The sequence below is a fragment of the Mesoplodon mirus genome (assembly GCF_964341445.2).
Source record: "Mesoplodon mirus genome assembly, chromosome: 2".
NCBI classification, from domain to species: domain Eukaryota; kingdom Metazoa; phylum Chordata; class Mammalia; order Artiodactyla; family Ziphiidae; genus Mesoplodon; species Mesoplodon mirus.
The window spans coordinates 92,478,462-92,500,986 of NC_138977.1; the positions used below are offsets into that span (position 1 = coordinate 92,478,462).

The following is a 22,525-nucleotide window of genomic DNA, read 5'->3' on the forward strand; positions in this document are numbered from 1 at the left end:
GAGTCTCAACACTAGCAAAATCTGTCCTAGTGCCTGTTCGAAAATACCTCTTAAAATATGTCAAGGCCTTTGAAAATATTATTCCTCTAAAACTTTGGTATAAATTAGTTTATCTGGGCAGTTCCCCCTTCCCGACAGTTAAAAACAAACAAACAAACAAAAAACAGAACACATGCATCCTAGAAACTAGGAAGGGACACTAGGGGGAGGAGAAAATGGAAGGAGAGAGCACAGAGAAACTCCCCAAATTTGACTGATTTCCCCAGAGACAGAGCCGTGTCTGCATGGATTTTGTGCAAGGCATAGGGTTAGAGGAGGTGTAGAGAGTGGCTTGGTGTGGCATTTACAAAGCTTTCTGCGCACTAAAATGCTCATTTCATTGACCGTGAGCTGTACCAGAGGTACAGGCACTGAGTGCAGCATCCCTCTCAGAGGCTCTCACAGGTCTTAAACAACCCCACCACCACACTCTTCATGCAGCAGATGTCTTATCAAGCACGCAGTATGTGCCATTATGTTCTATGCCTGGAGCTCAGCAAGCAGTAGAACAGAAACAACCCCTGTGCTCATGGACACAGAGACCTCACTGTACTCCACAGCCCAGCAGTTGTCTGTGTTCTCACTCTGTCCACCACTATGAACTTCCGGCACCCTCCTAGCTCATGGTAGGCATTCACAAATACGTGTCTATCTAAATAACTGAATGCCCAAGAATGAGGCAGAAACTTCCCTGGTTTAGGGGAATCCCTTGTAGATAGTTGTGAGTGACCCCACCATCAGGGTTGGAAAGAATGGGGCTATTTTCTCTTTTTAATACATCACTTCACCATGATTAGCTTCCTTCTGACTTGAGGACTTTCCGCAAGATAAGTGCTCACCGGTCTACTTCATAAGCTGCTAGAGGACAATCTTCACACAGCCCCTGAAAGCATTACATTTACGGCATCCCAACTGCTTCTGGATGGTCCAGAGTTACCTCCCTACCTAGGACTGTAAGCTGCCTGGCCACGCAATGTCTTTTCTTGGTCTTCCTGTCCTGAGCAAAGCAGATGTAGTCTCCTTGGTCCTGCAGGGATGCATTCTGCAGCTCCATGATCAAAATGTCATTTGTGCTATTAGAGATCATCGTGGCATTCATTCTCCAAAGAGCATCCAAGTTCTTGCAGACAGGCGTGGGCAGCTCTCCCACGTGGATGGGCAGAGCCTGTGGGCCAAGTTTGTACCACGTGAGGTTCTCAAACATAGTTCTGTCCGCGGAGCACCACAGAGACACGCTCTCCTGCTCGGTGGGCTGGGTGCCGGGTTGCAAAGTGATTTCAGGACCCCCTGAAATGTAAAACCCACGCTTAGAAGACAGTGATTTAACTTGGGCAGCACACTATTGCTTCCTTGTTGCCTTCAGTCTGTGATAGAGCAACAAGAGAAGTGAAGCTCTGGCATTCCCAGACGATGGAATACAAGGAGACAACCAAACTGGACAATTCCAGATTCAAAATGTATTATTTTGCCAAAATACATTATTTGGAAATGTAAATGAATTCCTCAGATATATATGAAATCTCCACTTTGAGCTCTAAGCACGGTTTTTAAGATTTAACCCCCCTCCCCAATTCAAAGCAGATAATTATAACTTGGGATTTAAAAAATTAATTCCTCATTAATATATAACACTCACTGACAGGAAAGCTATGTTTATTACAGTGAATTAGCTAAAACTGAAATATTTTATTCCATCCAGTCAGCTAAAGCTGAGCCATAAAATTAAGATGAACAAAGTCGGTGGTATTGGGAAGGCACTGCTCCAATGTCATTACAATTGCCTCCCCAAAACCCAACCTCGTCAGCTGTTCAATAGCAAGTGCAGAAACGTTGACTGAGCCTCGCTAAGCCAAGCACTGTGCTGCACTCTGATGACAAAGACAAAAATATCACGCAGGACCTGAGCTTCAAAAGCACGTGTGAACCCACGCTCCCTCTCCTGTGAAGTCAGATGTACTGACTTCACGTGAGCCCAGGAGCTACCTGAGGAACTCTCCTTTATGAACAAAAGCATCAATTAGCCATCCAACTCCCCTTCCTAAAGCCACGCCACTCATGGGAATGGCCAGGACAACAGAGTATCAGACAGCCCAGCCCCTGGAGAGCACTTACTGGTCACGTGGAAGGAGATAACCCTCTCTCCTCTCCCAGCTTTGTTCACTGCTTCACATTTGTACAAAGCAGATACATTGGCTGCTTGGATAACAAGGGTACTTACAGTCTGAAAAAAACAAATCCCAGGCCATAAACAATGGAGGCTGTGTTTATGCACGTGCATTCAGACTAAAATTCAGCATCCCCCACCACTGCTGCGACCTGCCTACTCCATTCACACTTGAGCACTGACCACGCTCAAATCTGTGCAATTATAATTATGCTGGTGCAGCTCACACATCATACAAAACGAGCTTTGGAAACCATGGAATAAAGAATGTGTTTTAATACAACATTACATACGTTTTCTCATTTTCATGTTTATAAAATCAGAATTACCATACATCCCATGTACAGAGTTAATGGAATATGTGTTTTATTTTTCTCTGATACAGTAACAATAAGTCAATGGTGTTTCTAAAAGTTAATGGTGTTTTCAAACTGACTTAACATGCTAGTATTTTATCATCCAATTTATTTGATGATCAATCGCCAATATTCCTCACACATTGATATTATTTTACCCTGCTTTCACTCCATCCTTCCATAAAAGAGAGACAGATTTTCAAATTAAAGAACTTCAAACTCACTTTGTTTTTTCCTTCAATTAGGGCAAACTGATTTTTGTTGACTTCAATTTTGTTTCCCCCCTGGAAGTTCTCCACGTTTCTCCATTCTTTACAGGTATGTGGGTTTGTCGTTAAGGCAGCTTGGCTAAAAGAAAGAGGTAACAGATGATATCATGACTTAATTTTTTTTAAATTCATATCAGTAGCAAGGAAAGGAGTCAGACTTTGGTTATTACGTTCTTCGAAATAACTTCCAACGCACCCTACCATGTTACAAGACTTGGCGCCAATTAAAAATAGGCCTCGGCAATGAAGGAAAAGGTTCTAGGTAGATTCATTCAGGATACAGGAGGGAAGCAGCTATTCTGGGAACAAACCTCCATTCATAAATTGGATCGACAAGACAATTCAAGTTAATTTAGTTCAAAGGAAGGCAAGGAAACTAAGAAGCCATTGGGCTTCTTAATCTCCCTGGGACTGTGGCCTTTGTGTAGGAAATGGTCAGCATCTGAGGAAGAAACTAATAGAGGCCATCTCAAAAACAACAACAGGAAGTGAACTGCTTAGGGTGGTGGTGGGTGACTTGTTTTTTTTCCTAAGGATGTCTGGACTTGTGTTAGGACCTGATAAGCCAGGCCTGAGGCTCCGAGGTCTACCGCTCCCTTGCATCCATCAGCACTTCCTCTGAGATGTACCTTCTCACAGATAAGGAGACTGTGGTATTCACTGGTTGATTGGCATAAGGAGAAAAACCAAAGACTGGCAATTAACAAAGTGAGCAAAGAAATTGCATTCAGAGAGATGGACATCAGGGCCAACCTGAAGAGAGAGCTAGCTAATCTCAAAGCGGGATACCCCAAGGAACGACATCTCCTAAAGACGTAAGCACAGAGAAAGACGGAAGGAGATTAAGAGTACCACTTGAGGGATAACCTTCTTAGAGATAGTCTTCTTGGCTTAGAATGGTGTCATATCATAGCTTGGCTATGTCCATCGACAGAGGAATAGATAAAGAAGATGTGGTACATATATACAGTGGAATACTACGCTGCCATATAAAGAATGAAATAATGCCATTTGCAGCAACATGGGTGGACCTAGAGGTTATCATACTAAGTGAGCCAGACAAAAACAAATACTGTTACGATACCACTTACATGTGGAATCTAAAAATAAAACAAATGAATAAATATTTTTTTAAATGCAAAAGAGCAGGAAAAAAAGGGTGTGGCCCTACTCACGTGGGCTGGTAGGTACACTCTGTTTCCAGCTGCCAGTACCAGTGGATGTGACTGGGGGGAGGAACGGCATAGACCGTGCACGTCAGCGTTTGGGAGGTGCCATACTGGTAAGAGTCCACGGGAGAGATCAGAGATTTCTCACCAATCTGGGGTGGGACTGGAGATGGGAAAGACAGCTTTTGAATTGCTAATCAGCTTTGAGGAATGGAAAGTAGAAGTTCTCAGCAATTAAAACCTGTGTTTTTCCAAGCATAGAATTTTTGCCCCCATTTGCTTTTTCCAAGAACATCTAGATTTGGAAACAGGACACCTGACTTCTAGTGATACTCATGATAACAATAATAATAAACTAGTAAGTTGAGTGACTTTGTACCGGTCTCGCCACCGTGTGCCTCACCTTTTTCTCATCTACATTACAGAGATAGTTCTCCTCATCCTCCCAATTTCACAAGATCAGACAAGGCTCCAGGAAGAAAATAGTTGTGAATAATACAGTAAGTACATGTATTATGTACTGAGCATTGTTCTAAGTGCTTTACATCAATTAATTCATTTAATCCTCACAGCCACTGTTATTGTCCTCCACTTTATACATGGGAAAAATTAAAAAGTGAAATGACTTGCCCAAGGTCACCCACCATGCCTGCTTCGCCATCTCTCCCTCCTTCTTCCCCTTCCTTCCTTTCTCCCCTCCTCTCTCCCACCCTTTCTTGTTTTCTTCCCTTCCTCCCTCCATTCCTTCCCTGTCTTTTCCTCCTTCTCTCCCTTTTTTCTCTTTTTCTTTTTTTGGCTCCAAAGTCATTAATGTGAAACTATCTTCTCATCACTACCAACCTAAAGCCTCAGATTATACTTTCAAACCTTGACTTCTTTTTTTATCTTTGTTTTATAGAGCAGGGTAAATGCTAGGGTGAATCAAACATTTAGTGACTTCCTGGATGAATGAGATAGAGTTATTCACTGTCCATTTTTACATCTTTATTTCTTGTTCCTTTCCTTCTCCCCACCCTACTTTTCAGCTTCCCAGCTTCTCTATACTCCCCAAACTCCTACACCCAAGTGGCTCCTAAGTGACATTTCTGGAACCTGTTATCTTTAAAATACTCCCCGAAGCTGATGTCCCAGCAAAGAAACGAAGCCAAGCTCAGCAGACATACAGAGCTTAGCAGGATATACAGGGAAGCACCTTAATGTCACATGAGAAGATCTTGAAGTTTTAATCTGCCATGACAGTAGAAAGCACAAAGAATTACAACAGAGAGGCATTTCCCAACCTGTGTTTGGAGCAAGATAGTAATGGATGTATGGGGGAGGGGTGCTCTGGTCAAATAAATTTGTTAAACCTTGGCTACTCTATGTCTCCCACCCACCACTGGAGAATGGCAGTATACTATGTCCATCAACTTAGTATCTCCCACATTTACTTGACCATGATGCCCTTTTCCTCCCCACGCAGAGTCCTTATTGTAAATAAGTATCTTTCAGTTTGGAAAAATAAAATTCAAATCATTCTTAAATCAAAAACTTAATATCTCCCCCTTTACAGCCTCAGAGTCAGATCCCAGACTCCTGTTGAAAAAAAAATTAAAACACTTCCAACCAGCCAACAGTGTCCACCTGCAAAAGCCTTCTGCATTGGAATCTGCCTATGCATCACTGATACATCAACCCCCAAATCAAACTAGAAGCTTCCACAAAATTCAAGAAGAGTCTTAAACATTTGCATGCCAGGAGCACAATTCAAAGGTACTGCAACTGGAACCTGATGACTGTCCCTGTGGGCACTCTTATGTCACAGCATTTAGCCATCAGCTGAACCATCTGCTTTAGGCTCAAGTCCGACCACCAACTGTTTCATTCGCATGGCCTCTTAAGCAAACGTGTCCAGAGCATACTGCCCCACACCTCACTTCAGTCGCACTGTCCTGGATCATTTTTATACACCAGAGCTACTCATGATGTAAGTGAGGCAGAGACACCAAAGGAATGGTGGCCTGGCCGTTCTGGAGGACATAATCATACTCTTTATAATAGATAAAGAAAAGGAAAACTGAATGGACTCACCATTCACAACCAGAGATACCACGTGGCTCTGTTTCTCCTTTGAAATGGGATTGGTAAGGATGACAGTGTAATTTCCTGTATCTTTTTCACTCACTTCCATAATAGTCAGTACGTGCCCCACTTTAATTGTGTGATTGGACTCAATGGGTCTTCCATTTTTATACCTGTGGGGAAAAACAAATCCCAGAAATGGGTCCAATCTAAGGATTTGCTTTCACGTGGAACAAGGCTTTGCATTTATTTCCAGTCGTTACCATTTTATTTCTGGAGGAGGGTAACCAAGGCACTTCACAGGGACTCTGACACGGTCTCCCACGGTGGCTTCCACCAAAGATTCCATGCCACTACCAAAAGCAACAAAAGGTTTTTCTGGAAGAAAATAAAAATCATTTTTCTCATAAATGGCAACTTCTTATAAACGGCCATTTGGTTTAGTGTTTCATGTCAAGTGAAGAGTCAAAGACCTTGGGGGTCTGAGTCACTGCTGTTCAGAGAGTCCCCATCTCACCCTTCTACAGGTCCCACTCCAGGTTGTCCCTCACCTGTGGTCTCTGCGTTAGCTTTTCTCTCACTCCCCAGTCTGCTCCACAAGTCTACCGAGCACTCAAATCTCACTCAACTCAAGCATTTGCTTCTCGGTGACGCTTTCCCTACATCTCCTCTGCTCCCACGACACCCTATACATACCTCCCAGGTGCCCCAGGACTCAGTCCTCAGACCTCTTCTCTTTACCAACACCTTCCTCTTGTCAATTACACATTCCTCCTAAATCTATACCTCCTGCCCCTGACTTCCCTGGGTTCTAGGTTAATATATTAAAGTCTCCACTTGGATATGTAGTGGACATCTCCAAATGAAGCCACCTAACCCTGCGTCCCCAAAACCTACTCCTCTTCCTATCTTCCCTATCTCAGTTGAGAAAACTACCGTTCACTCAGTTGCTCACGCTAAAAACGCAAAGGTCATCTTCCATTCTTTTTCTCTTATATCCCACAGCCAGGGAATTGATAGGCAAACCCTATTGGCTCTATCTTCAAAAATACATCCAGAATCAGGTCACTTCTGACCACCTCCACTTCTACCACCCTTGTCTAAGCCACCCACCATCTCTCACCTGGATGACTGCAATTAGCCTTCTAACTAGTCTCTCTACTTCTGCCCTTACTTCCTTAAAGTATTTCACATTAAAATAACCCACATAGTGATCCTATAAAAACATAAGCCAGAGCATGTGTCTCTCTGCTCAAAACCCTTCTATGCATTCCCATATTATAAAATCCAAACCCTTATGAAGGCCTATAAGTTGGATGACGTAAAAATTATCTTCTAAACTGAGACATTTATGTGAGTGAAAAAGAATAAATGGGAAATTAAGTTATTTTCTCAAAGCCCCACAGAACGTAACTAAATACAGGTTTCCCCAATTGCAAGGCCCATGCTTACTCAGGGAAGCCTCTCAGCCTTGCGATCAAATGAAAATTTAAAAATGATCTTAGATAATAACCCTCTGCTTATTATAGTGATAATAATAGCAACAACAAGTAATATGTAGTGAGCCCTTACTACATCAGCTCATCTCATCTTTAAAGTTGGGATTTGATCCCAAGCTACGCTCTTGACCTCGAGGTCAAGTGGCCTTCCTAGCAAGAGCTCTTCTGAACGAGCAAAATAGGAATCACTAGCTGACCTAACTTTATTTAAATCATCTCACTTTTCAAGGCAGAGCATAATTCCAAAGGAAATCTTAGCTTACCATGGACCCTGATGAATGTGCTGTTCCTCTTGGTCATGAGCCCACTGGAAGCGGCACAGGTGTACCACCCTTGGTCACTCCGGGTTACACCATCTATAGTCAAGGTGCTCAAAAACTTCTTCATCTCACTCCCAGACTGGGTTTTCAGGTCCCGGTTTACAAGTTTCTTATGCTGATGCTGAAAAAGAGTTTTAGTGAACTTCCGAAGTCCAGAATAACATTCTCTGGTAGCTTCTAGATACCCACAGAAGTCTTGGCCTTTGGTGAACACTATTTAATGCTAATAATAGATACTTTGAACTTTTATCATCATGCTGATGACAAATACACGTGGTTTCAGGAGAAATAAATAGAATCAACCGAATCAGGCATTTTAAAACCTCACATAGTGGGAATGAGATCAATATAAACTGCAGAAACACAAGGAAATATGACCACTGTTTAAGGAGAAGTGTGTCTCATGCCACCTCTTGAAAAGAAATTCCCTTAAAGGGAAAACAGATCAAGGACTTTGGAGAACAGAGAAATAATGCAACCTAGAAAGACATAATCCCCTAAAGAAAACTAATCTTCACAGGCTGGACAGAGTTCTTGGTTTTGCATCTTTTTTTTTCCATCGGTGCTGCATGTCCTACAGTTCTCTTAAAATGTGTGTGTGTGTGTATGTTAGTGTAAGTTAAGGCCCTTACATTTTATCTGGCCAAAGAGGTCCCTATCTTTCTCAAGCAAACTTCGTTGGAGCTTATTATCAAAGTATTTGGAGGTCCGGCTTTGAATTGTTAGTGTTACCTTCAAAGAAGGGTATTCCCAGTTGAAGTCAATCCCCACATTTAGTTCAGTTCTTGCCGTACAATTTAAGACAAGCTTCTCTCCAACGGACAGCTCAACTCCGTGAGGGGGGCTCAGAACCACATCATAAATCTTGTACCCTGGAGCAAGTAAATTGGAAAAACAGAAAGTGAGAGGGAAACCAAAATCTATAACTTGGCACACATTTTTTCAGACATGATGCAACTTCAAAATGTGTCACATCATTTTTCCCCAAATGATGAGGGCCTCCCCAAACCTTGGTTAACTCCCAGGAAAATGGTCTACAGAGATTCACAAAGCAGCCCTAAAGGGATCTCAAAGATGTTGTAGCCCAGTGGATAGAAAAGCAGTAAAATCTGAGAAGTCAATAGTCAATGGGGCCAGCTTTAATAAGTTACCAAACTTTCCATAAAATACGTATAATTAAAATTTGGGGCTTCCCTGGTGGTGCAGTGGTTGAGAATCTGCCTGCCGATGCAGGGGACACGGGTTCGAACCCTGGTCTGGGAAGATCCCACATGCCACGGAGCAACTAGGCCCGTGAGCCACAACTACTGAGCCTGCGCATCTGGAGCCTGTACTATGCAAAAAGAGAGGCCGCGATAGTGAGGCCCGCGCACCGTGATGAAGAGTGGCCCCCGCTTGCCGCAACTAGAGAAAGCCCTCGCACAGAAATGAAAACCCAACACAGCCAAAAATAAATAAATAAATAAATAAATAAGACCACATATTAAAAAATAAATAAAATAATTTTAAAAAAAAGATTTGATGCCAAGCAATGCTCTGAACATTGAATTTTCCAAAAAACACGTTCCCATAACAGAACTCTTATTCATCCTTGGTCTTGGTAAGGAAGGAGAAAAACCTCAGTTGCACATAGGTTTACTGGGTAGAGAAGAGCAGATGTAATGAACTGCTTAACAGCAAATCTTGAAATAATATATTTCTCAATATCTCTTGTCCTCCAGAATCTTAATATAAGAAGCTAATCTTTATTGTCTGACATTAATGACACAGAAAGGAATTGTCCTCTTACCTACAACCACAACTATGTACATAATAGACTGGTAACTTTCATCATTAATTTTTGCTTCACAGAAGACCATGCCAGCATAGCTGATCATGTAGCTGGGAATAGTGAAGCCTTTCTTGCTGTCCCAGGAAATTCTGTTACCATCAGGAACAAACCTCTTTTCTGGATACCTCTGGGTAGAAAAAGAAATATCAAATAGTTAATCAAGTGCTATCCAAAAGTAAAAACCATGAACAATAAAGAATTCATCTTATTTTAAGAATACAAATTGCTTTTACTTATTGTCATTTTGACCCTTCCTAAAGTTTCCTTTAAAACTCATTGTTGACTTAATGTTATACAATGCATGTAATATATATATTTATAATATATATAATGTTATAAACAGGCTACCCATCTTAATACTAGCTTAAAATTATGAAAGGGTAAGAGATGAAGAAAGAAGATGTAACTTACTGCACAAAGTGACACATTGAGGTTTGAAATGGTCCCCAGACACGGAATCACCACAGTTTTGTTTTTGTTCTCAGTGATGTACACAACTCCATGTTGGTCGCTGACAGAAGCAATAAACGGAGATCTGTAATCTAGAAGAAAATGTAATTCCACTAGTTAATGGCATTTATTAGAAAAGTGGGTCATCTTTCAGGTTCATAAACTCTAACCAGAGAAGTAAACTATTGGGAAAGACATTTCACACTAGGCAAAGGAATCCAGAGGTAGGTCTGCTGGTAAATATCTGCCTCCAAGGTTATGCTACAGGAGTTGGGGGAGTATGTGTGAAAAATCTGGAAGAAAACTCCCAGAATGAGACTGGCTCCTTTTGCACTGATGATCAACAAGTAGAGTGTACTTTATAGGTTCCACATTTAAGCAGATTGATCATTACAGTTTTTTCAAAGTGAGGGAGCATACGTCTTCATTTTCATATACATTTTCATATGTACTATACATCTTTCATGTACATAAATTTTAAAGTAAATTTAAAGTTAAACCTGTATAGTTTACCTACTGAGTTTTTTGATGTTAAAAAATTCATGTTCTCTTTCTTAAGGCAAATAGTGTAACTGTCATGAAAATAGTTAATGGCTCCCAAAGATTCTTTAAAGTAAAGAAATAACTAACCATTTTTAATTCAATAATTCAAGACAAAGTTTCATGTGAGTATTTTAAGATTGTGAAGACTAGATATAAGATTCTTTATATAATAATGTTGAATAGTTAAACTGTTTATGTTTACTGTTTAATTGCATTTAGTTTTTAAGATTCAGCAATCATTAATATCTTCAATGACAAAAGCCTGAAAAGCCACCATGGCAAAGACTGAGAAAAAACCAAAAGAGATTTTAATGCCGTTCAAACATTGTTCGTATGATGTCAACACGCTGCTGGGAAACGACTCCTTTTCCCAGAGATAGAGTTGATGGGTGTGAAGCCATGCTTGAAATCTCAGAGAGATAATGGTTCATGCCACTCTCCCCAACACACCTGACCAAGCATTTTCAGAGCTCTTCAGGATGGTTGGTTCAAGTAAAGAAAGAGTTAATTAAACCAAAGGGGAGAAAAGCAGCTAATTCCCTGCAACAGCAGAAGTTTGATTTCCCTCCCAGCTGGAAAGCACAGAAAGGCAGCCAATCCAGCCACCACATGCCATAGCCATTATCTTACGAGACCAAGACCCACTTCCCGGCTCTATCCATTGCTGGAGGGAATGAGGTCAGAAGACTAAGGAAGTAAGGTGGGGACCAGAGGGGATATTAAAGGACCGTCCATAGGGAATACTTCAATGTTTTCTTTTCCACTGTTAAACTTCATGACAAAAATCTTGGACAACTCACCTCCTAGAACACCAGGCTTAGACAGGAAGCAGAATTTGATGGTACACTCAAAGACAGGCAGTGTACAAATAAACAGTGCTGGAGATTGCTACTGCTTAATATTACCTACCTTTCATCTGCATGCTATGAAATATTACATAGCTTGCTTACAGAGCAAGTTTTTGGAAGCTAAATTAACCCCTTGACGTAAGACTAAAGCTATTCAGTAAATCAATTCTATTTCAGTATCCCAAAAAGAGGAAATAAACAAAAGAAACCCAAACAACCACCCATCCTCTCAAAATAAAATATTTACTGTAACTCATGAAATGAATTTTCACATGTCTCCAGGTTTCCTGACTTGGGGAGAAGGAAATAACGAGATATTATGGGAGAGGTTCATCTTGTAGTATTTCCAGACAGCCTGAAAGCAGGAAATCCTTGCAATCTTCTGAGAAAGCCTGATCTCCCAAGACTGCCAGATCAAAAGGAGCCAGAAATTCTCGAAGATCTGAGCCTTGTCTCTTTCAACTTCTGCAGAGGGGAGGAGGAGAGCACAAAATTCTACCTTGGATTGTGCTTACCCTGGGCAAAAGTAATTCTCAAATACCGTGCAATCCAGGAGTGACATACGTTATTCTGAGGTGGTCCCCATTCTTCCCTTGCACTGACCATACTGCACTATTGAAATGCAAATGGAGATATGCAAGTGTGTCTCCCAAAGCTGATGAAATTCCTGTTCTGTAAAAGATGCTTCTGGAAAAAGGTCTAAGCCATCTTCACCTGCTTCAAATTCTCTGGGATGTACAGAGGTATGTAAATGTATAAATAAAATGTCTAAAAAGCTTATCTTTACCGAAAAGAAAAATATTTAGTATATCTAAGCAAAATACTATACTATAGACTTATACCCACCCAAGTTATATGATTCATATCTCACTAGTTAAGTCAGCATAAGATATTTGAAACACGAAGGAAAGAACAATTCAGATTATAAATGCTAAATACATGTGACATGGAGTTTACCCTACATGGATGTTAAGTTGGCCTCCACAGTGTAAATCCAAAATTGCAAACTATAGAAAGATGGAGCATGTCATCCAAGATCTCAGACCACACAAGCAAAGGAAAGAAACACTGTCCTCAAAAGGCCTTTTGAGATGGTGACTTTATTTGCACAAGCATATGGAAATTGTTTTTTATAAAGTGTAAGTGGGAAAAGAAAAGTTCCTATGAACAAAAAAAGCTCCAGAGCCCTTGGCTGATTCCCTGTGCATTCTCGGGGAAATCTCCGAATCTGCTGTAGATAACCTATCTCTCCACAGAAACCTCTCCATAATTCTCCCCTGAATCTTCCTTTTCGAGGATTTCAGGGTTTTTTTTCTCAAACATCAGAAGACTTCTTATAAATCTCCATTGCCAACTGTGAACACAGATTTCCCTTAGAAACAAAGATCAGAACCAAACTAATTGGGCAATAGAGATGTAGCAAGGCCCAAGCTGCAGAACAAATCACTGAGTCTTGTACCAAGAGGAGGCCTTGGGAGAGAAGAATTTTGTAGATTCCTGTTGGCAGAGAGCCTTTAGAGCGAGCGTTTGTTGTCCGGATTCTTCTTTGCACTTATTGTGTTTTGTAACTGGTAAATTAACTTGGGAAGTGAATTCCATTTAACCACTTACCTTGAACATACACATAGACGACAGAGGCCATGTCAGTGTCCCGGTAGAAGCACTTGTAGGCTCCAGTATCATTTCCGATAACTTTTGGAATGGTGAGCATCTTACAGAAGACGCTGTCACTGCAATCCGTCACCTCCACTCTTTTCTCAGAGCCGCTCTGATTGTTGGGCCAGAGCCAGTCCAAGTCCCTCTGACCCCTGAAAAATTCATTCCAAGCAAGTATTCAAGTGAAATGCCTATGAGGCTATTTCTAAGAAAATAGAAGGTTTAGTTCTCAAACTTATACAAACTCCTCAACAGACAGATTCATAGCCTTCTACCAACAATGACAAATTATACAGACAAATGACAGAAAGCCAGAATCTCAGCTTCAGAAATCACTTATAAGGATTCCCGAGTTTTCTATTACTTATTTCATTCAACCAACAAATATTTATTAAGCATGTGCTATGTGTCAAATGTTGTTGAAGACTGGGAATACAGCAGTGAACAAATCAGATAAAAATCAATGTCTTCATGGAACTTCAGTCTAGTTGGAGGAGACAGGCAGTAAAAAAGTAAGTAAACTTCAATAAAGCTGAAACTTTTAAAAAGTAAGTAAAATATATTGTATAAAAGGTGGTGATAAATACTATGAAGAAAGTCTAGAAGATGCAAAGAAACAAGTGAAGAGTTCTATAGGGAGGGGGATTGGTGAAGTGGGCCTTATAGATATCAGGAGGAACAGAGTTTCAGGCAGAGAGAACAGCCAGTGTCAAGGCCCTGGGGTGGGTGCCTATCTGGAGTATTCGGGGAATGGCAAGGAAGCCAGAGCAGCTAGAGAAGAGTGGGCAGTCAGGAGAGTAAGAGGTGAGGTTAGGAAGGAAGGGGATGCAACTGTCTAAGGGCCTTGTAGGACCTTGGAAGGATGGCATTAAAGCACAGATTACTTTCATTGCAGCATTTCTCTACAAAGCCCCAAGGAAGACAGTCAACATCAAGAAGAACGTAACATCACTGACCCTTCTTTAAAGAACTTGAAATTTCCACGAAGTTGCAGCTACATTAATGAAGTTACTTTTAACACACTCCATTGTTTTTCTGGGGACATAAGAGGAGTATATATAGAATCTTGGGGAATTTTAAATAACCTTTGTTGTTAAGGGTGGGTAAGAGGAAAATCTTAATCTGTTAAGGGTGGGTAAGAGGAAAAAAAATGCATCTTGAAGTAGCAAAGCTAGGCAAACAGCACCTGTTACTATGTTTTTTCCCAAGGGTTGGGTATTGGTGCCCTACCCTTGATAAGGCAACTAGGGTATCCTTTACACTCGGCAAGCTAAAACAGATCTGTGTCACTGTGCTGAACACTTGGCATTCATCAAGCAGAAACAATGGCAACAAGCTCCCCAAGGTTCTTTGTGGACCATCAGCACTCTTCTCAGGGGGCAAGATCACCTCTACCCACCATTTCTGCCAAAACCACACCGGTCCCAAGAAGCCTCTGGCTCTGTCATGCATAATCACTACATTAAACCCTAAAGTCTTCTACTTTTCTTCCTGAGGTAGGGGGCTGGAAAGCAAAATTTAGAAGCCTCCTCATCTTGTCAAAGAGGCCTATTTCCCCAGTTAGCAAAAATCAAGAGCATGACTTCTTGCTAGCTGGTGAAAGAGACATGCCAGAACCACAAGCCAGAGCATGACATGCACTCAGCAATATTAATGACTGAATATAAAATTGCTACTACAGTCAGAATTTTACCATAAAATAAAGTTCTTGAAAAGTGCTAAACAGATGTCTAAGAGCCATTCTGAGTGTAACAAATATGTCCCCAAACTTCTTTAACTCTAAAGATTTCATTTATTCATTCAATATTTATTGAATGTGTATTACATAACATATGCTAGGTGCTGTACTCATTATTAGGGTGTGTGTGTGTGTGTGTGTGTGTGTGTGTGTGTGTGTGTTGGCAGAGGGTAGTAGGGAAAAAATGTCAGCAAAATTGTACAGAATTTTCCAGAGAAGACCTTCCTCATGTTTTCATTATTACATTAGCTCTTAGAAACCTCACTACTTATACACAATTATGATGACTCTATTATAATTCTGCTGTATGGAAATTATTTTTTCTTTAATAAACAATGATATTTGACACAGGAAATCTGAATCTAAAATGTATCCTTACCTGCAAGTAATTTGAAGCGTTGTGTTAGCCATAATTGTAAGTATATCTTTTTTTATGCTGAGTCTGGGTGGATCAAGAGAAACACTAGACAAACCTAGAAACAAATTAAATAAATGAATATAATTGCCACTCAGACCCAATAGGAAACACCTTCCATAAACAATGCACACTCTATACTTTAAAAGGCCTCTTCAGCAATTCATTGTGTAAAACTTGTGAATTTACTTTTCACCATTCCCAGTAAAAGTTCACAAGCTGTGTCATAACAGGAAGAATGGGCAGATGGTCATAAACCAACACAACAGTTCTGCAATTCATTGAGCGAGGGTGGAGTTCCTGTTTTCCTGCATTGCCAACTTCAAGGTCTTACAAAAGGATATGGGACATTGAAACCAAATGAACCTTCATCTGATGATCTCACTCCCCTGGGAAAGGACCCACTGACATTTCTTATAAAACATAGGATGCACACATTCGACTAAATTGCTGATTAATGAATACTACTTAGAGAGATTTCTATATAGTTCATCCATGTACTTTGAGGGCGGTGGGAATGTCCATGACATTGTCTCATTTTCCTTTATCAATTTTCTAGTGCACTTCCTCTGGTAACTGAACTGCCAAGGTTGAAAGACTGTACATTAAAACTAGATGAGAGGAATTGAGGAAAGAAACATGTTCCCATGTCATATAACATGCATATACTTTCCCTCAAAAACAGAACTTAAAAAGGGTAATGCAGGACTTCCCTGGTAGTTCAGTGGATAAGAATCTGCCTGCTAGTGCAGGGGACATGCGTTTGATTCCTGGTCTGGGAAGATCCCACATGCCGCGGAGCAACTAAGCCCGTGCACTGCAACTACTTAGCCCCCGCTCTAGAGCTCGCGAGCCACCACTGCTGAGCCCATGCACCTAGAGCCCATGCTCTGCAACAAGAGAAGCCATGGCAGTGAGAAGCCTGTGCACCACAACGAAGAGTAGCCCCTGCTCGCCGCAACTAGAGAAAGCTTGCACACAGCTAGCTACGAAGACCCAGCGCAGTCGTAAATAAATAAATAAATAATGAAATTAAAGAAAAAATAAGTTAAAAAAAAAGGGTAACGCTAATGAGTTACAACCGGGGAATCTCAACTTACTGATCAAAGCGCTGAGCTTGTCCTGATACCAAGCTTGGAACACAGGAAAAGTGTCTACCTAAATATATCATGGGACAGATTCCTTGCCATGGGTCACTCTACAGCAAGAAGACTGAGTTCTCTGCCAACTAAATGCAAAGAAATACCAGCTGTTGAAAAAGCATCAGAGAAAGAAAAATTGTCCACCATGTCAGGGTCTTAACTCATATCTAGATCTTCAAAACACCACCTTAAAAAGTGATTGATGCTGGGTAAGCACCCAAGCTTCATATGATCCTTAACTCACATCCACTAAGAACAAATGACTCTCTAGGCCTAAACTGGGATTGACATTGTTGGGCAAGTAAAAGAGTGTTAGCAAATATGAAAGAGTACGAATAAATAGAGTATGAGCAAATATCCAGTGTAAATATGCAGAGCATTGAATCTGTGGACCCCAACGTGAACAGCTGCAGGCAGAATGAACAGCTAGCTGATCACTCGTGTTCTCATACACTCACTCAGACGTGTAAAATAGGTTGCTGTAGATTTGTTAATCAATATTAAAAAAATTTTTTTAACTGGAAATTACTTTATATCAATAAATCTCAGAAACTAAGTGGCATTGGAACTGCCATGGGTTTGGGGCAGTGGTTCTTAAACTTTAGCATGTGTCAGAATATGCCTAGGCCTACAAATCTGCATTTGTAGGTGACGCAGTCATACATGGTCTATGGGCCACTGTTGGATGGCTATTGGTCTGGGTGGTCATGCTCAGTTAATCAGCAGGACACTTTTCAATATGAAGGAAATAACTGCTCCCAAAGTAGGCAAACAATAAAGTTAAGTGTTTAAAAGCAAAAGAAAAGTCTTCCAATAATGGAGCCTCATTTTGTCTAACAGAAGGAAAATGAAAATAATTCATTTGGATGAGCACAGATATCAAACTTGACTGGGAAACACTAGGTTGAGAGACATGTCAAAAACAGTAACTTAATACAATTCCTATGATGACCCAAATGAGAAAGAACCCATTATTTGGGCACATTCATGTGAGAAAAAAAATGGTAGTAAAGACTAAGCTCTAATTAAGCCAAGCTCACCCCACCACAAAAATAAAAGATTCTTGAACCTCTCCTGTAAATCACTGCCACAGGTTATCTCACACTCTAGACACACTTTCCAATGTTAAAAAAAAAAAAGGTTCTCCATTCATAGGGAGCCAAAACAACACCATACTATTCTAGAGACATGTCTCCAACAAAAAACTATTCAACAAGGCTATCAATAATGATAACTTCAAATTCATATATGTAGACCAACACTCAACTTCTTTTTGCTCCAATAAGCTTCATTCATTTTCACTGACAAGTTTGAGTTCTGTTCTTCAGAAAGTTCTAAAGAAATAACTCTAAGAAGTACATACGCTGCTACTCAATAAAAAGCTCTTCTATGTTCAAATTCCATAGCCAAAATTAATTCATTTGTGCACTATTACCCTTCCAGCTCAAAGACAGGAAGGAAAAACAACAGTGCCTCTGTCTCTAGAATTTGATGGCATCAATTATAGCCCAATCCAATTAAGCAAGTCACACACTCCAAAAGGGCATCCTCATCATTATATTCAGGGCAACCCGATTATGGTTACTACTGCTGTGCTATGAAACACCCCAGGCTTAAAAGCAACTCACTTCTTTGTGGGATACAGAACAAACCACAAGTTCCAGACCTTCATTCTCTCACCATAAAGGGGAAGAGAGAGGTCTTGTCAGGGACAAATGAGTGTTCCTGGTGGAGCTGGCCTGGATGAACCAAGTCATTATTCAGAAAATTCAGTAACTATAGACAGATGATCTTGTTACTGTATATGTGTGTGGGTGTCTTAAAAAAAAACAAAGACATGTGATTCTTTAATTTATAAGGAATTTTCACCTGAATCATTTTACCTTTTCTTCCTTTTCCACCCTCTACCCTTTCTCACCCTCCGAAGAGTGGAAATCTGTAAATCAGCAAACTGGCTACAGGAAAGAGATTAGAGAGAGATGAGAAAGAGAGAGATAAACAGAGAAGGAAATAGGGATGGGGGAGAGAGACAGAATGTATTGCACCAAGGGCATGCGTGTTCCTAATCTTGAAGGAGAGTGAAATTTTAGACAAGGAGAGTGGCGAATGGCGCCCAGTCTAGGTACCAAAACCCTCAGAGTAAGTTTTCAGAACGTGAACTTCTGACCTGTGCTTACCCGAAAGACCAAAGCGCTTTGAAAGATGTTAAACTGTTTTACATAAGAAGGTGACTATTACTTGGAGACACTTCGGGAAGCTGTCACAGCCCCAGGTCCAAGCCCAATTCCCCTTCCTCTCTGCGAGGAGAGCGGCGTCCTGCACCAGGAAGAAGAAAAAGTTTCCCTCTCCCCTAGACCCCACCTTATACACTGGGTGTGTATGTGAGTTCGAACCAAAAGGGAACAGTAGACCGGGTTCCCGGTTCGACTCCTACAGAGGCAGAGCTAAGCGCACGGTGCCGTCTGCCGAGCCGGCTCGCGGCCCCCTAAGGGCTTCCTTCCCCGCGTCCTGGCTAGGATGGTGCGCGCAGCCGGACAACATTTCATCGCCTGTTCCCGCCTGCGGGGGCACCTCCTGCCTGCCAGCCACAAGCGCTTTCCCACTCCCGCCTCCTAAGAGCACGGGTGTATCGGCTCTGCAGGACACGCTCCAGCCCAGGCTCTGTCGGAGGCCAGAGTCGCGGAAATGGAACTGGGCTCAGGAGACCACCAACTCGCTGCGTAATCTTGGGCCAGTCACTGAGCTTCAGTTTCCTCTTTGGTAAATGAAAGAACACAGTGTGAAGTCACTTTCACCTCTCCAGCTCTATGACTCTGAGTTAGGTCCGGCCTCCAGGTCCTCTCCGCATCCCTATCTCTCCGCCCGTACCCGACCTCTCCGCTTTCCTTCTAGGGAGTGGGTGGGCTCCTTACCCACAGAGGCAGCCCGGGTCTCCACGCAGAGCCACAGAGCAAAGGCCAGCAGCGCCTTGCTCTCCATCCCGCACCTCGCGCCGGGCGCAGTGCACCGAACTCGGCCGGCGGTTCTCTCTCCCTGGTCCTGCTCCGCGAACAAGGCGCGGAGGTGGAATGCGCGCCGCCGCGCAGGGCTCCGGCGCTCGCAGGGCGAGGGTGCCCCGGCTTCGGCCGCGGCTGCAGGGGCGTCTGCTTGTGCCAGTAGGAGAGGGTATCCCGGCTGCCAGACAGCTTCGGGCTTTTCTGTAGCGCGCAAGTGATACCCCGCGCGGGCAGACGAAACGCAACCGTACACCTCCGGCTCTCCCGGGGTCCCGGGATTCAGTGCTGGGTGGGGAGCCACAGCCGAAACTCTAGAGCGCGGGGGCGGGGCTATGCGGGGCGGGGCTTCCCTTCGCAGCCGGCCCCGCCCCTCAGCCGGGTTCTGTGAGTGGACCCGGTGCTTCCCACGCCCACTACATCTCCCCATCTCCCCACTTGCCCCGGACTGCTTCTGGCCCGCAGTGGCCCGAGGGTGAACGCTCCGGGCGCAACCACTCCATTTCTGAAAGAAAATGTAGCCCATAACGGGTTCTGAGCCAGTCCAAGTTTCAGTCGGTGGCTGCCCTCCCACCCCGAGATGTTGGGGAGCAACACTGGGAGTGCTGCGAGGGACACTGCGCCCTCAGGAGGAGCGCCAAAGTTTGGGAGTCTCGGCTCTGCGCGCCTCTGAAGTGGCTGGGGGACAGGCTGAGGATCAGCGGCAGGCTGAAGCAACGAGGCAGAAGCGGATACTGAGCAGAGGCGAATGCAGGATCGCAAACTGTGACTCCAGCCAGTATGAGTGTTTTGCTTGGCCAGCATAGTTGTAGTTTAAAAATCTGAAGCTGAATGCCTTAAGTCCGAATATTCACTTGCCCAGCTCTCCAAAGTTCCCACTATTTCCTCGTACACCTGACGGCTTCAATTGTTTTTAAGTTACCTGCCTCGCCCCCAAAAGCATTTAAATTTGAGACCCTCCCCCTCTACCTGGCTTTCACCAAAAACCTACCTCAGGTTTCCGGGGAGCTGGAAGTACCCAGGGCTCTGGAATATCCGCGGCGCGTGTGGGTCTCCTTGAGAAAAGGTTTTGTCCACCGGGTTACCCGACCAGGAGTCCGTCGCTTGACGCTTCCCGGGCATTTTCAGAGCAGAGATTCCAGCCGAGCTCCCCTTAAGCCGCGGGGAAGGAGGCCCGCAGCGGCGGGCTTCCCTGGAGACGCAATGAAGCAAAGCCCAGACCCTGTCTCACTTTGACAATGAGACAATGAGTTACTGCCCAGACCCTGGGCACCCAGAACACTCTGTACCAAACCTCCCAACTCTCTCAGCAGGTGTAGATTCCCTGTGGCTCTGTAGACTCTCTGTTTCCTTTCTAACCACATTTGTTCTTCTTTTCTCTCCATCTGTCCCCACACCTGGGAAGTGACAGATGTCCCCTAACTTCATTAAATGGGATCTTCCAGATCACTCCGTCTCTTACTTCGCAGGTGCTTTTAAATGACAACTTAAAGGACCATCCTTCAGGGAGATGAAGAGGTAGAAATATTTTATTTCTACATCTAGTCCAAACTCCTCCTCCTGAAATACCCATTAATGTAAAGTGTTTCTTCTCTTCTGCCTTTTTTTTTTTTTTGCGGTACGCGGGCCTCTCACTGTTGTGGCCTCTCCCGTTGCGGAGCACAGGCTCCGGACGCGCAGGCTCAGCGGCCATGGTTCACGGGCCCAGCCGCTCCGCGGCATGTGGGATCCTCCCAGACCGGGGCAGGAACCCGTGTCCCCTGCATCGGCAGGCGGACTCTCAAGCACTGCGCCACCAGGGAAGCCCATCTTCTGCTATTTTTTATATGTACTGTATTTACTCTTCTACTTTGCGGGGGTGACAGTTGAAATACTTTAACTCTGAAATATAATGAGTGCATTATGCTTAAAAAATCTTTTTAATATGAAAAGGTTTAGAATGAAAAGTCCTTCCTTCGGCAGAGGCAGGCATTTTTACCTTTCCTTTTTTCCCAAGCAAATTCTATGCACATATAGGTATAAGTATATAATGCTCCTCCTTCCACAAAGGGTATCCTTGGTATAAATAGTGCTTGAGCGTTGGCTTTTTTCACTTTAAAATATAACTTGGAGGTCATCCTACATCAAGCTTTAGGGCTCCATCTTGTTCTTTTTCATAGTGGCATGGTGTTGCACTGTATAGATGCACTAATATTTAATCTAGGAGGTATTCATCAGGGCCAGGGGGTATACTTAAAAGAAACTCCTCTCTTCCTGCAAGTAAACTTAGCAAGGAAAACAGGATGGGCTCTGGCAAAGTTGGATAAGGGGGAGGGAGATGGAACCTGGTTTGGAGCAGGCAGTTTTTCTCCATCTCCGTCTCCAAACAATTCTTCTCTCTCAGCTTTATTTACAATTCATGACACTTCCTCTTCCACGTCTCACTTAAGAAGATAGTGTCTCCTCTGAATGCAAACCAGAACCTGCAGGCCCATGGTAATAGCCCCCTTTAGAAGTCTTGGAGGAAATGATGCGTCTTTGATGGCCACAAGACCAGAATTTGGCAGGGTCTCAATGAAATCAGTCTACCACATTCCCTCCCACACGGCACTAAGAAGTGCCTTGTGTTCATGAAAAATGACAAAGTCTGGTGGGGTTTTTTTGGTTTTTTTGTTTTCTTTCTTTCTTTCTTTCTTTCTTTCTTTTTTTTTTTTTTTTTTTTTTTAAGTCTGTTCCATGTGCAACACCCTCCCATTATCTGGCACTGCTGCAAAGGAGTGATTTGTGAGTTCATCAGACCGTACAGGTAAGATCACCACCTATCAAAGTAGGCAAGTGTGTTCAGTGCCCCATAAATGGTATTCAGACACCTTTGGGGGTGAAGCAGCCAAGAGTGGTGCTAAGTACACAGGGGCCACACTGGCTGGGCTTGCCTCCCACGTCTACCGCTTTACTATCCACATGATCTTGACCAACTTACTGGTTGTGTATCTATGAAACACAAAAGATGATAATAGAACCTTCTCCCTGGGGTTTTTGCAGGAATTGAATGA

General features: G+C 42.8%; 1 protein-coding gene across 1 annotated transcript in view; it reads right to left on the reverse strand.

The window, feature by feature from the left end:
* The window catches only part of KDR (kinase insert domain receptor), a 45,047-nt gene extending 25,007 nt beyond the window's left edge, over nucleotides 1–20,040 (reverse strand). The window contains exons 1-13 of the mRNA XM_082611693.1: nucleotides 19,413–20,040; nucleotides 15,323–15,416; nucleotides 13,161–13,357; nucleotides 10,120–10,250; nucleotides 9,667–9,835; nucleotides 8,610–8,749; nucleotides 7,821–7,998; nucleotides 6,322–6,436; nucleotides 6,068–6,231; nucleotides 4,004–4,160; nucleotides 2,784–2,907; nucleotides 2,152–2,260; nucleotides 985–1,326 (exon numbers count right to left, since the gene is read on the reverse strand). Of these exons, the coding sequence (XP_082467819.1) occupies nucleotides 985–1,326; nucleotides 2,152–2,260; nucleotides 2,784–2,907; nucleotides 4,004–4,160; nucleotides 6,068–6,231; nucleotides 6,322–6,436; nucleotides 7,821–7,998; nucleotides 8,610–8,749; nucleotides 9,667–9,835; nucleotides 10,120–10,250; nucleotides 13,161–13,357; nucleotides 15,323–15,416; nucleotides 19,413–20,019 (2,527 nt within the window). The 5' untranslated portion in view covers nucleotides 20,020–20,040. The remainder of the gene's footprint in view (nucleotides 1–984; nucleotides 1,327–2,151; nucleotides 2,261–2,783; nucleotides 2,908–4,003; nucleotides 4,161–6,067; nucleotides 6,232–6,321; nucleotides 6,437–7,820; nucleotides 7,999–8,609; nucleotides 8,750–9,666; nucleotides 9,836–10,119; nucleotides 10,251–13,160; nucleotides 13,358–15,322; nucleotides 15,417–19,412) is intronic.
* Nucleotides 20,041–22,525: the final 2,485 nt, after the last annotated feature.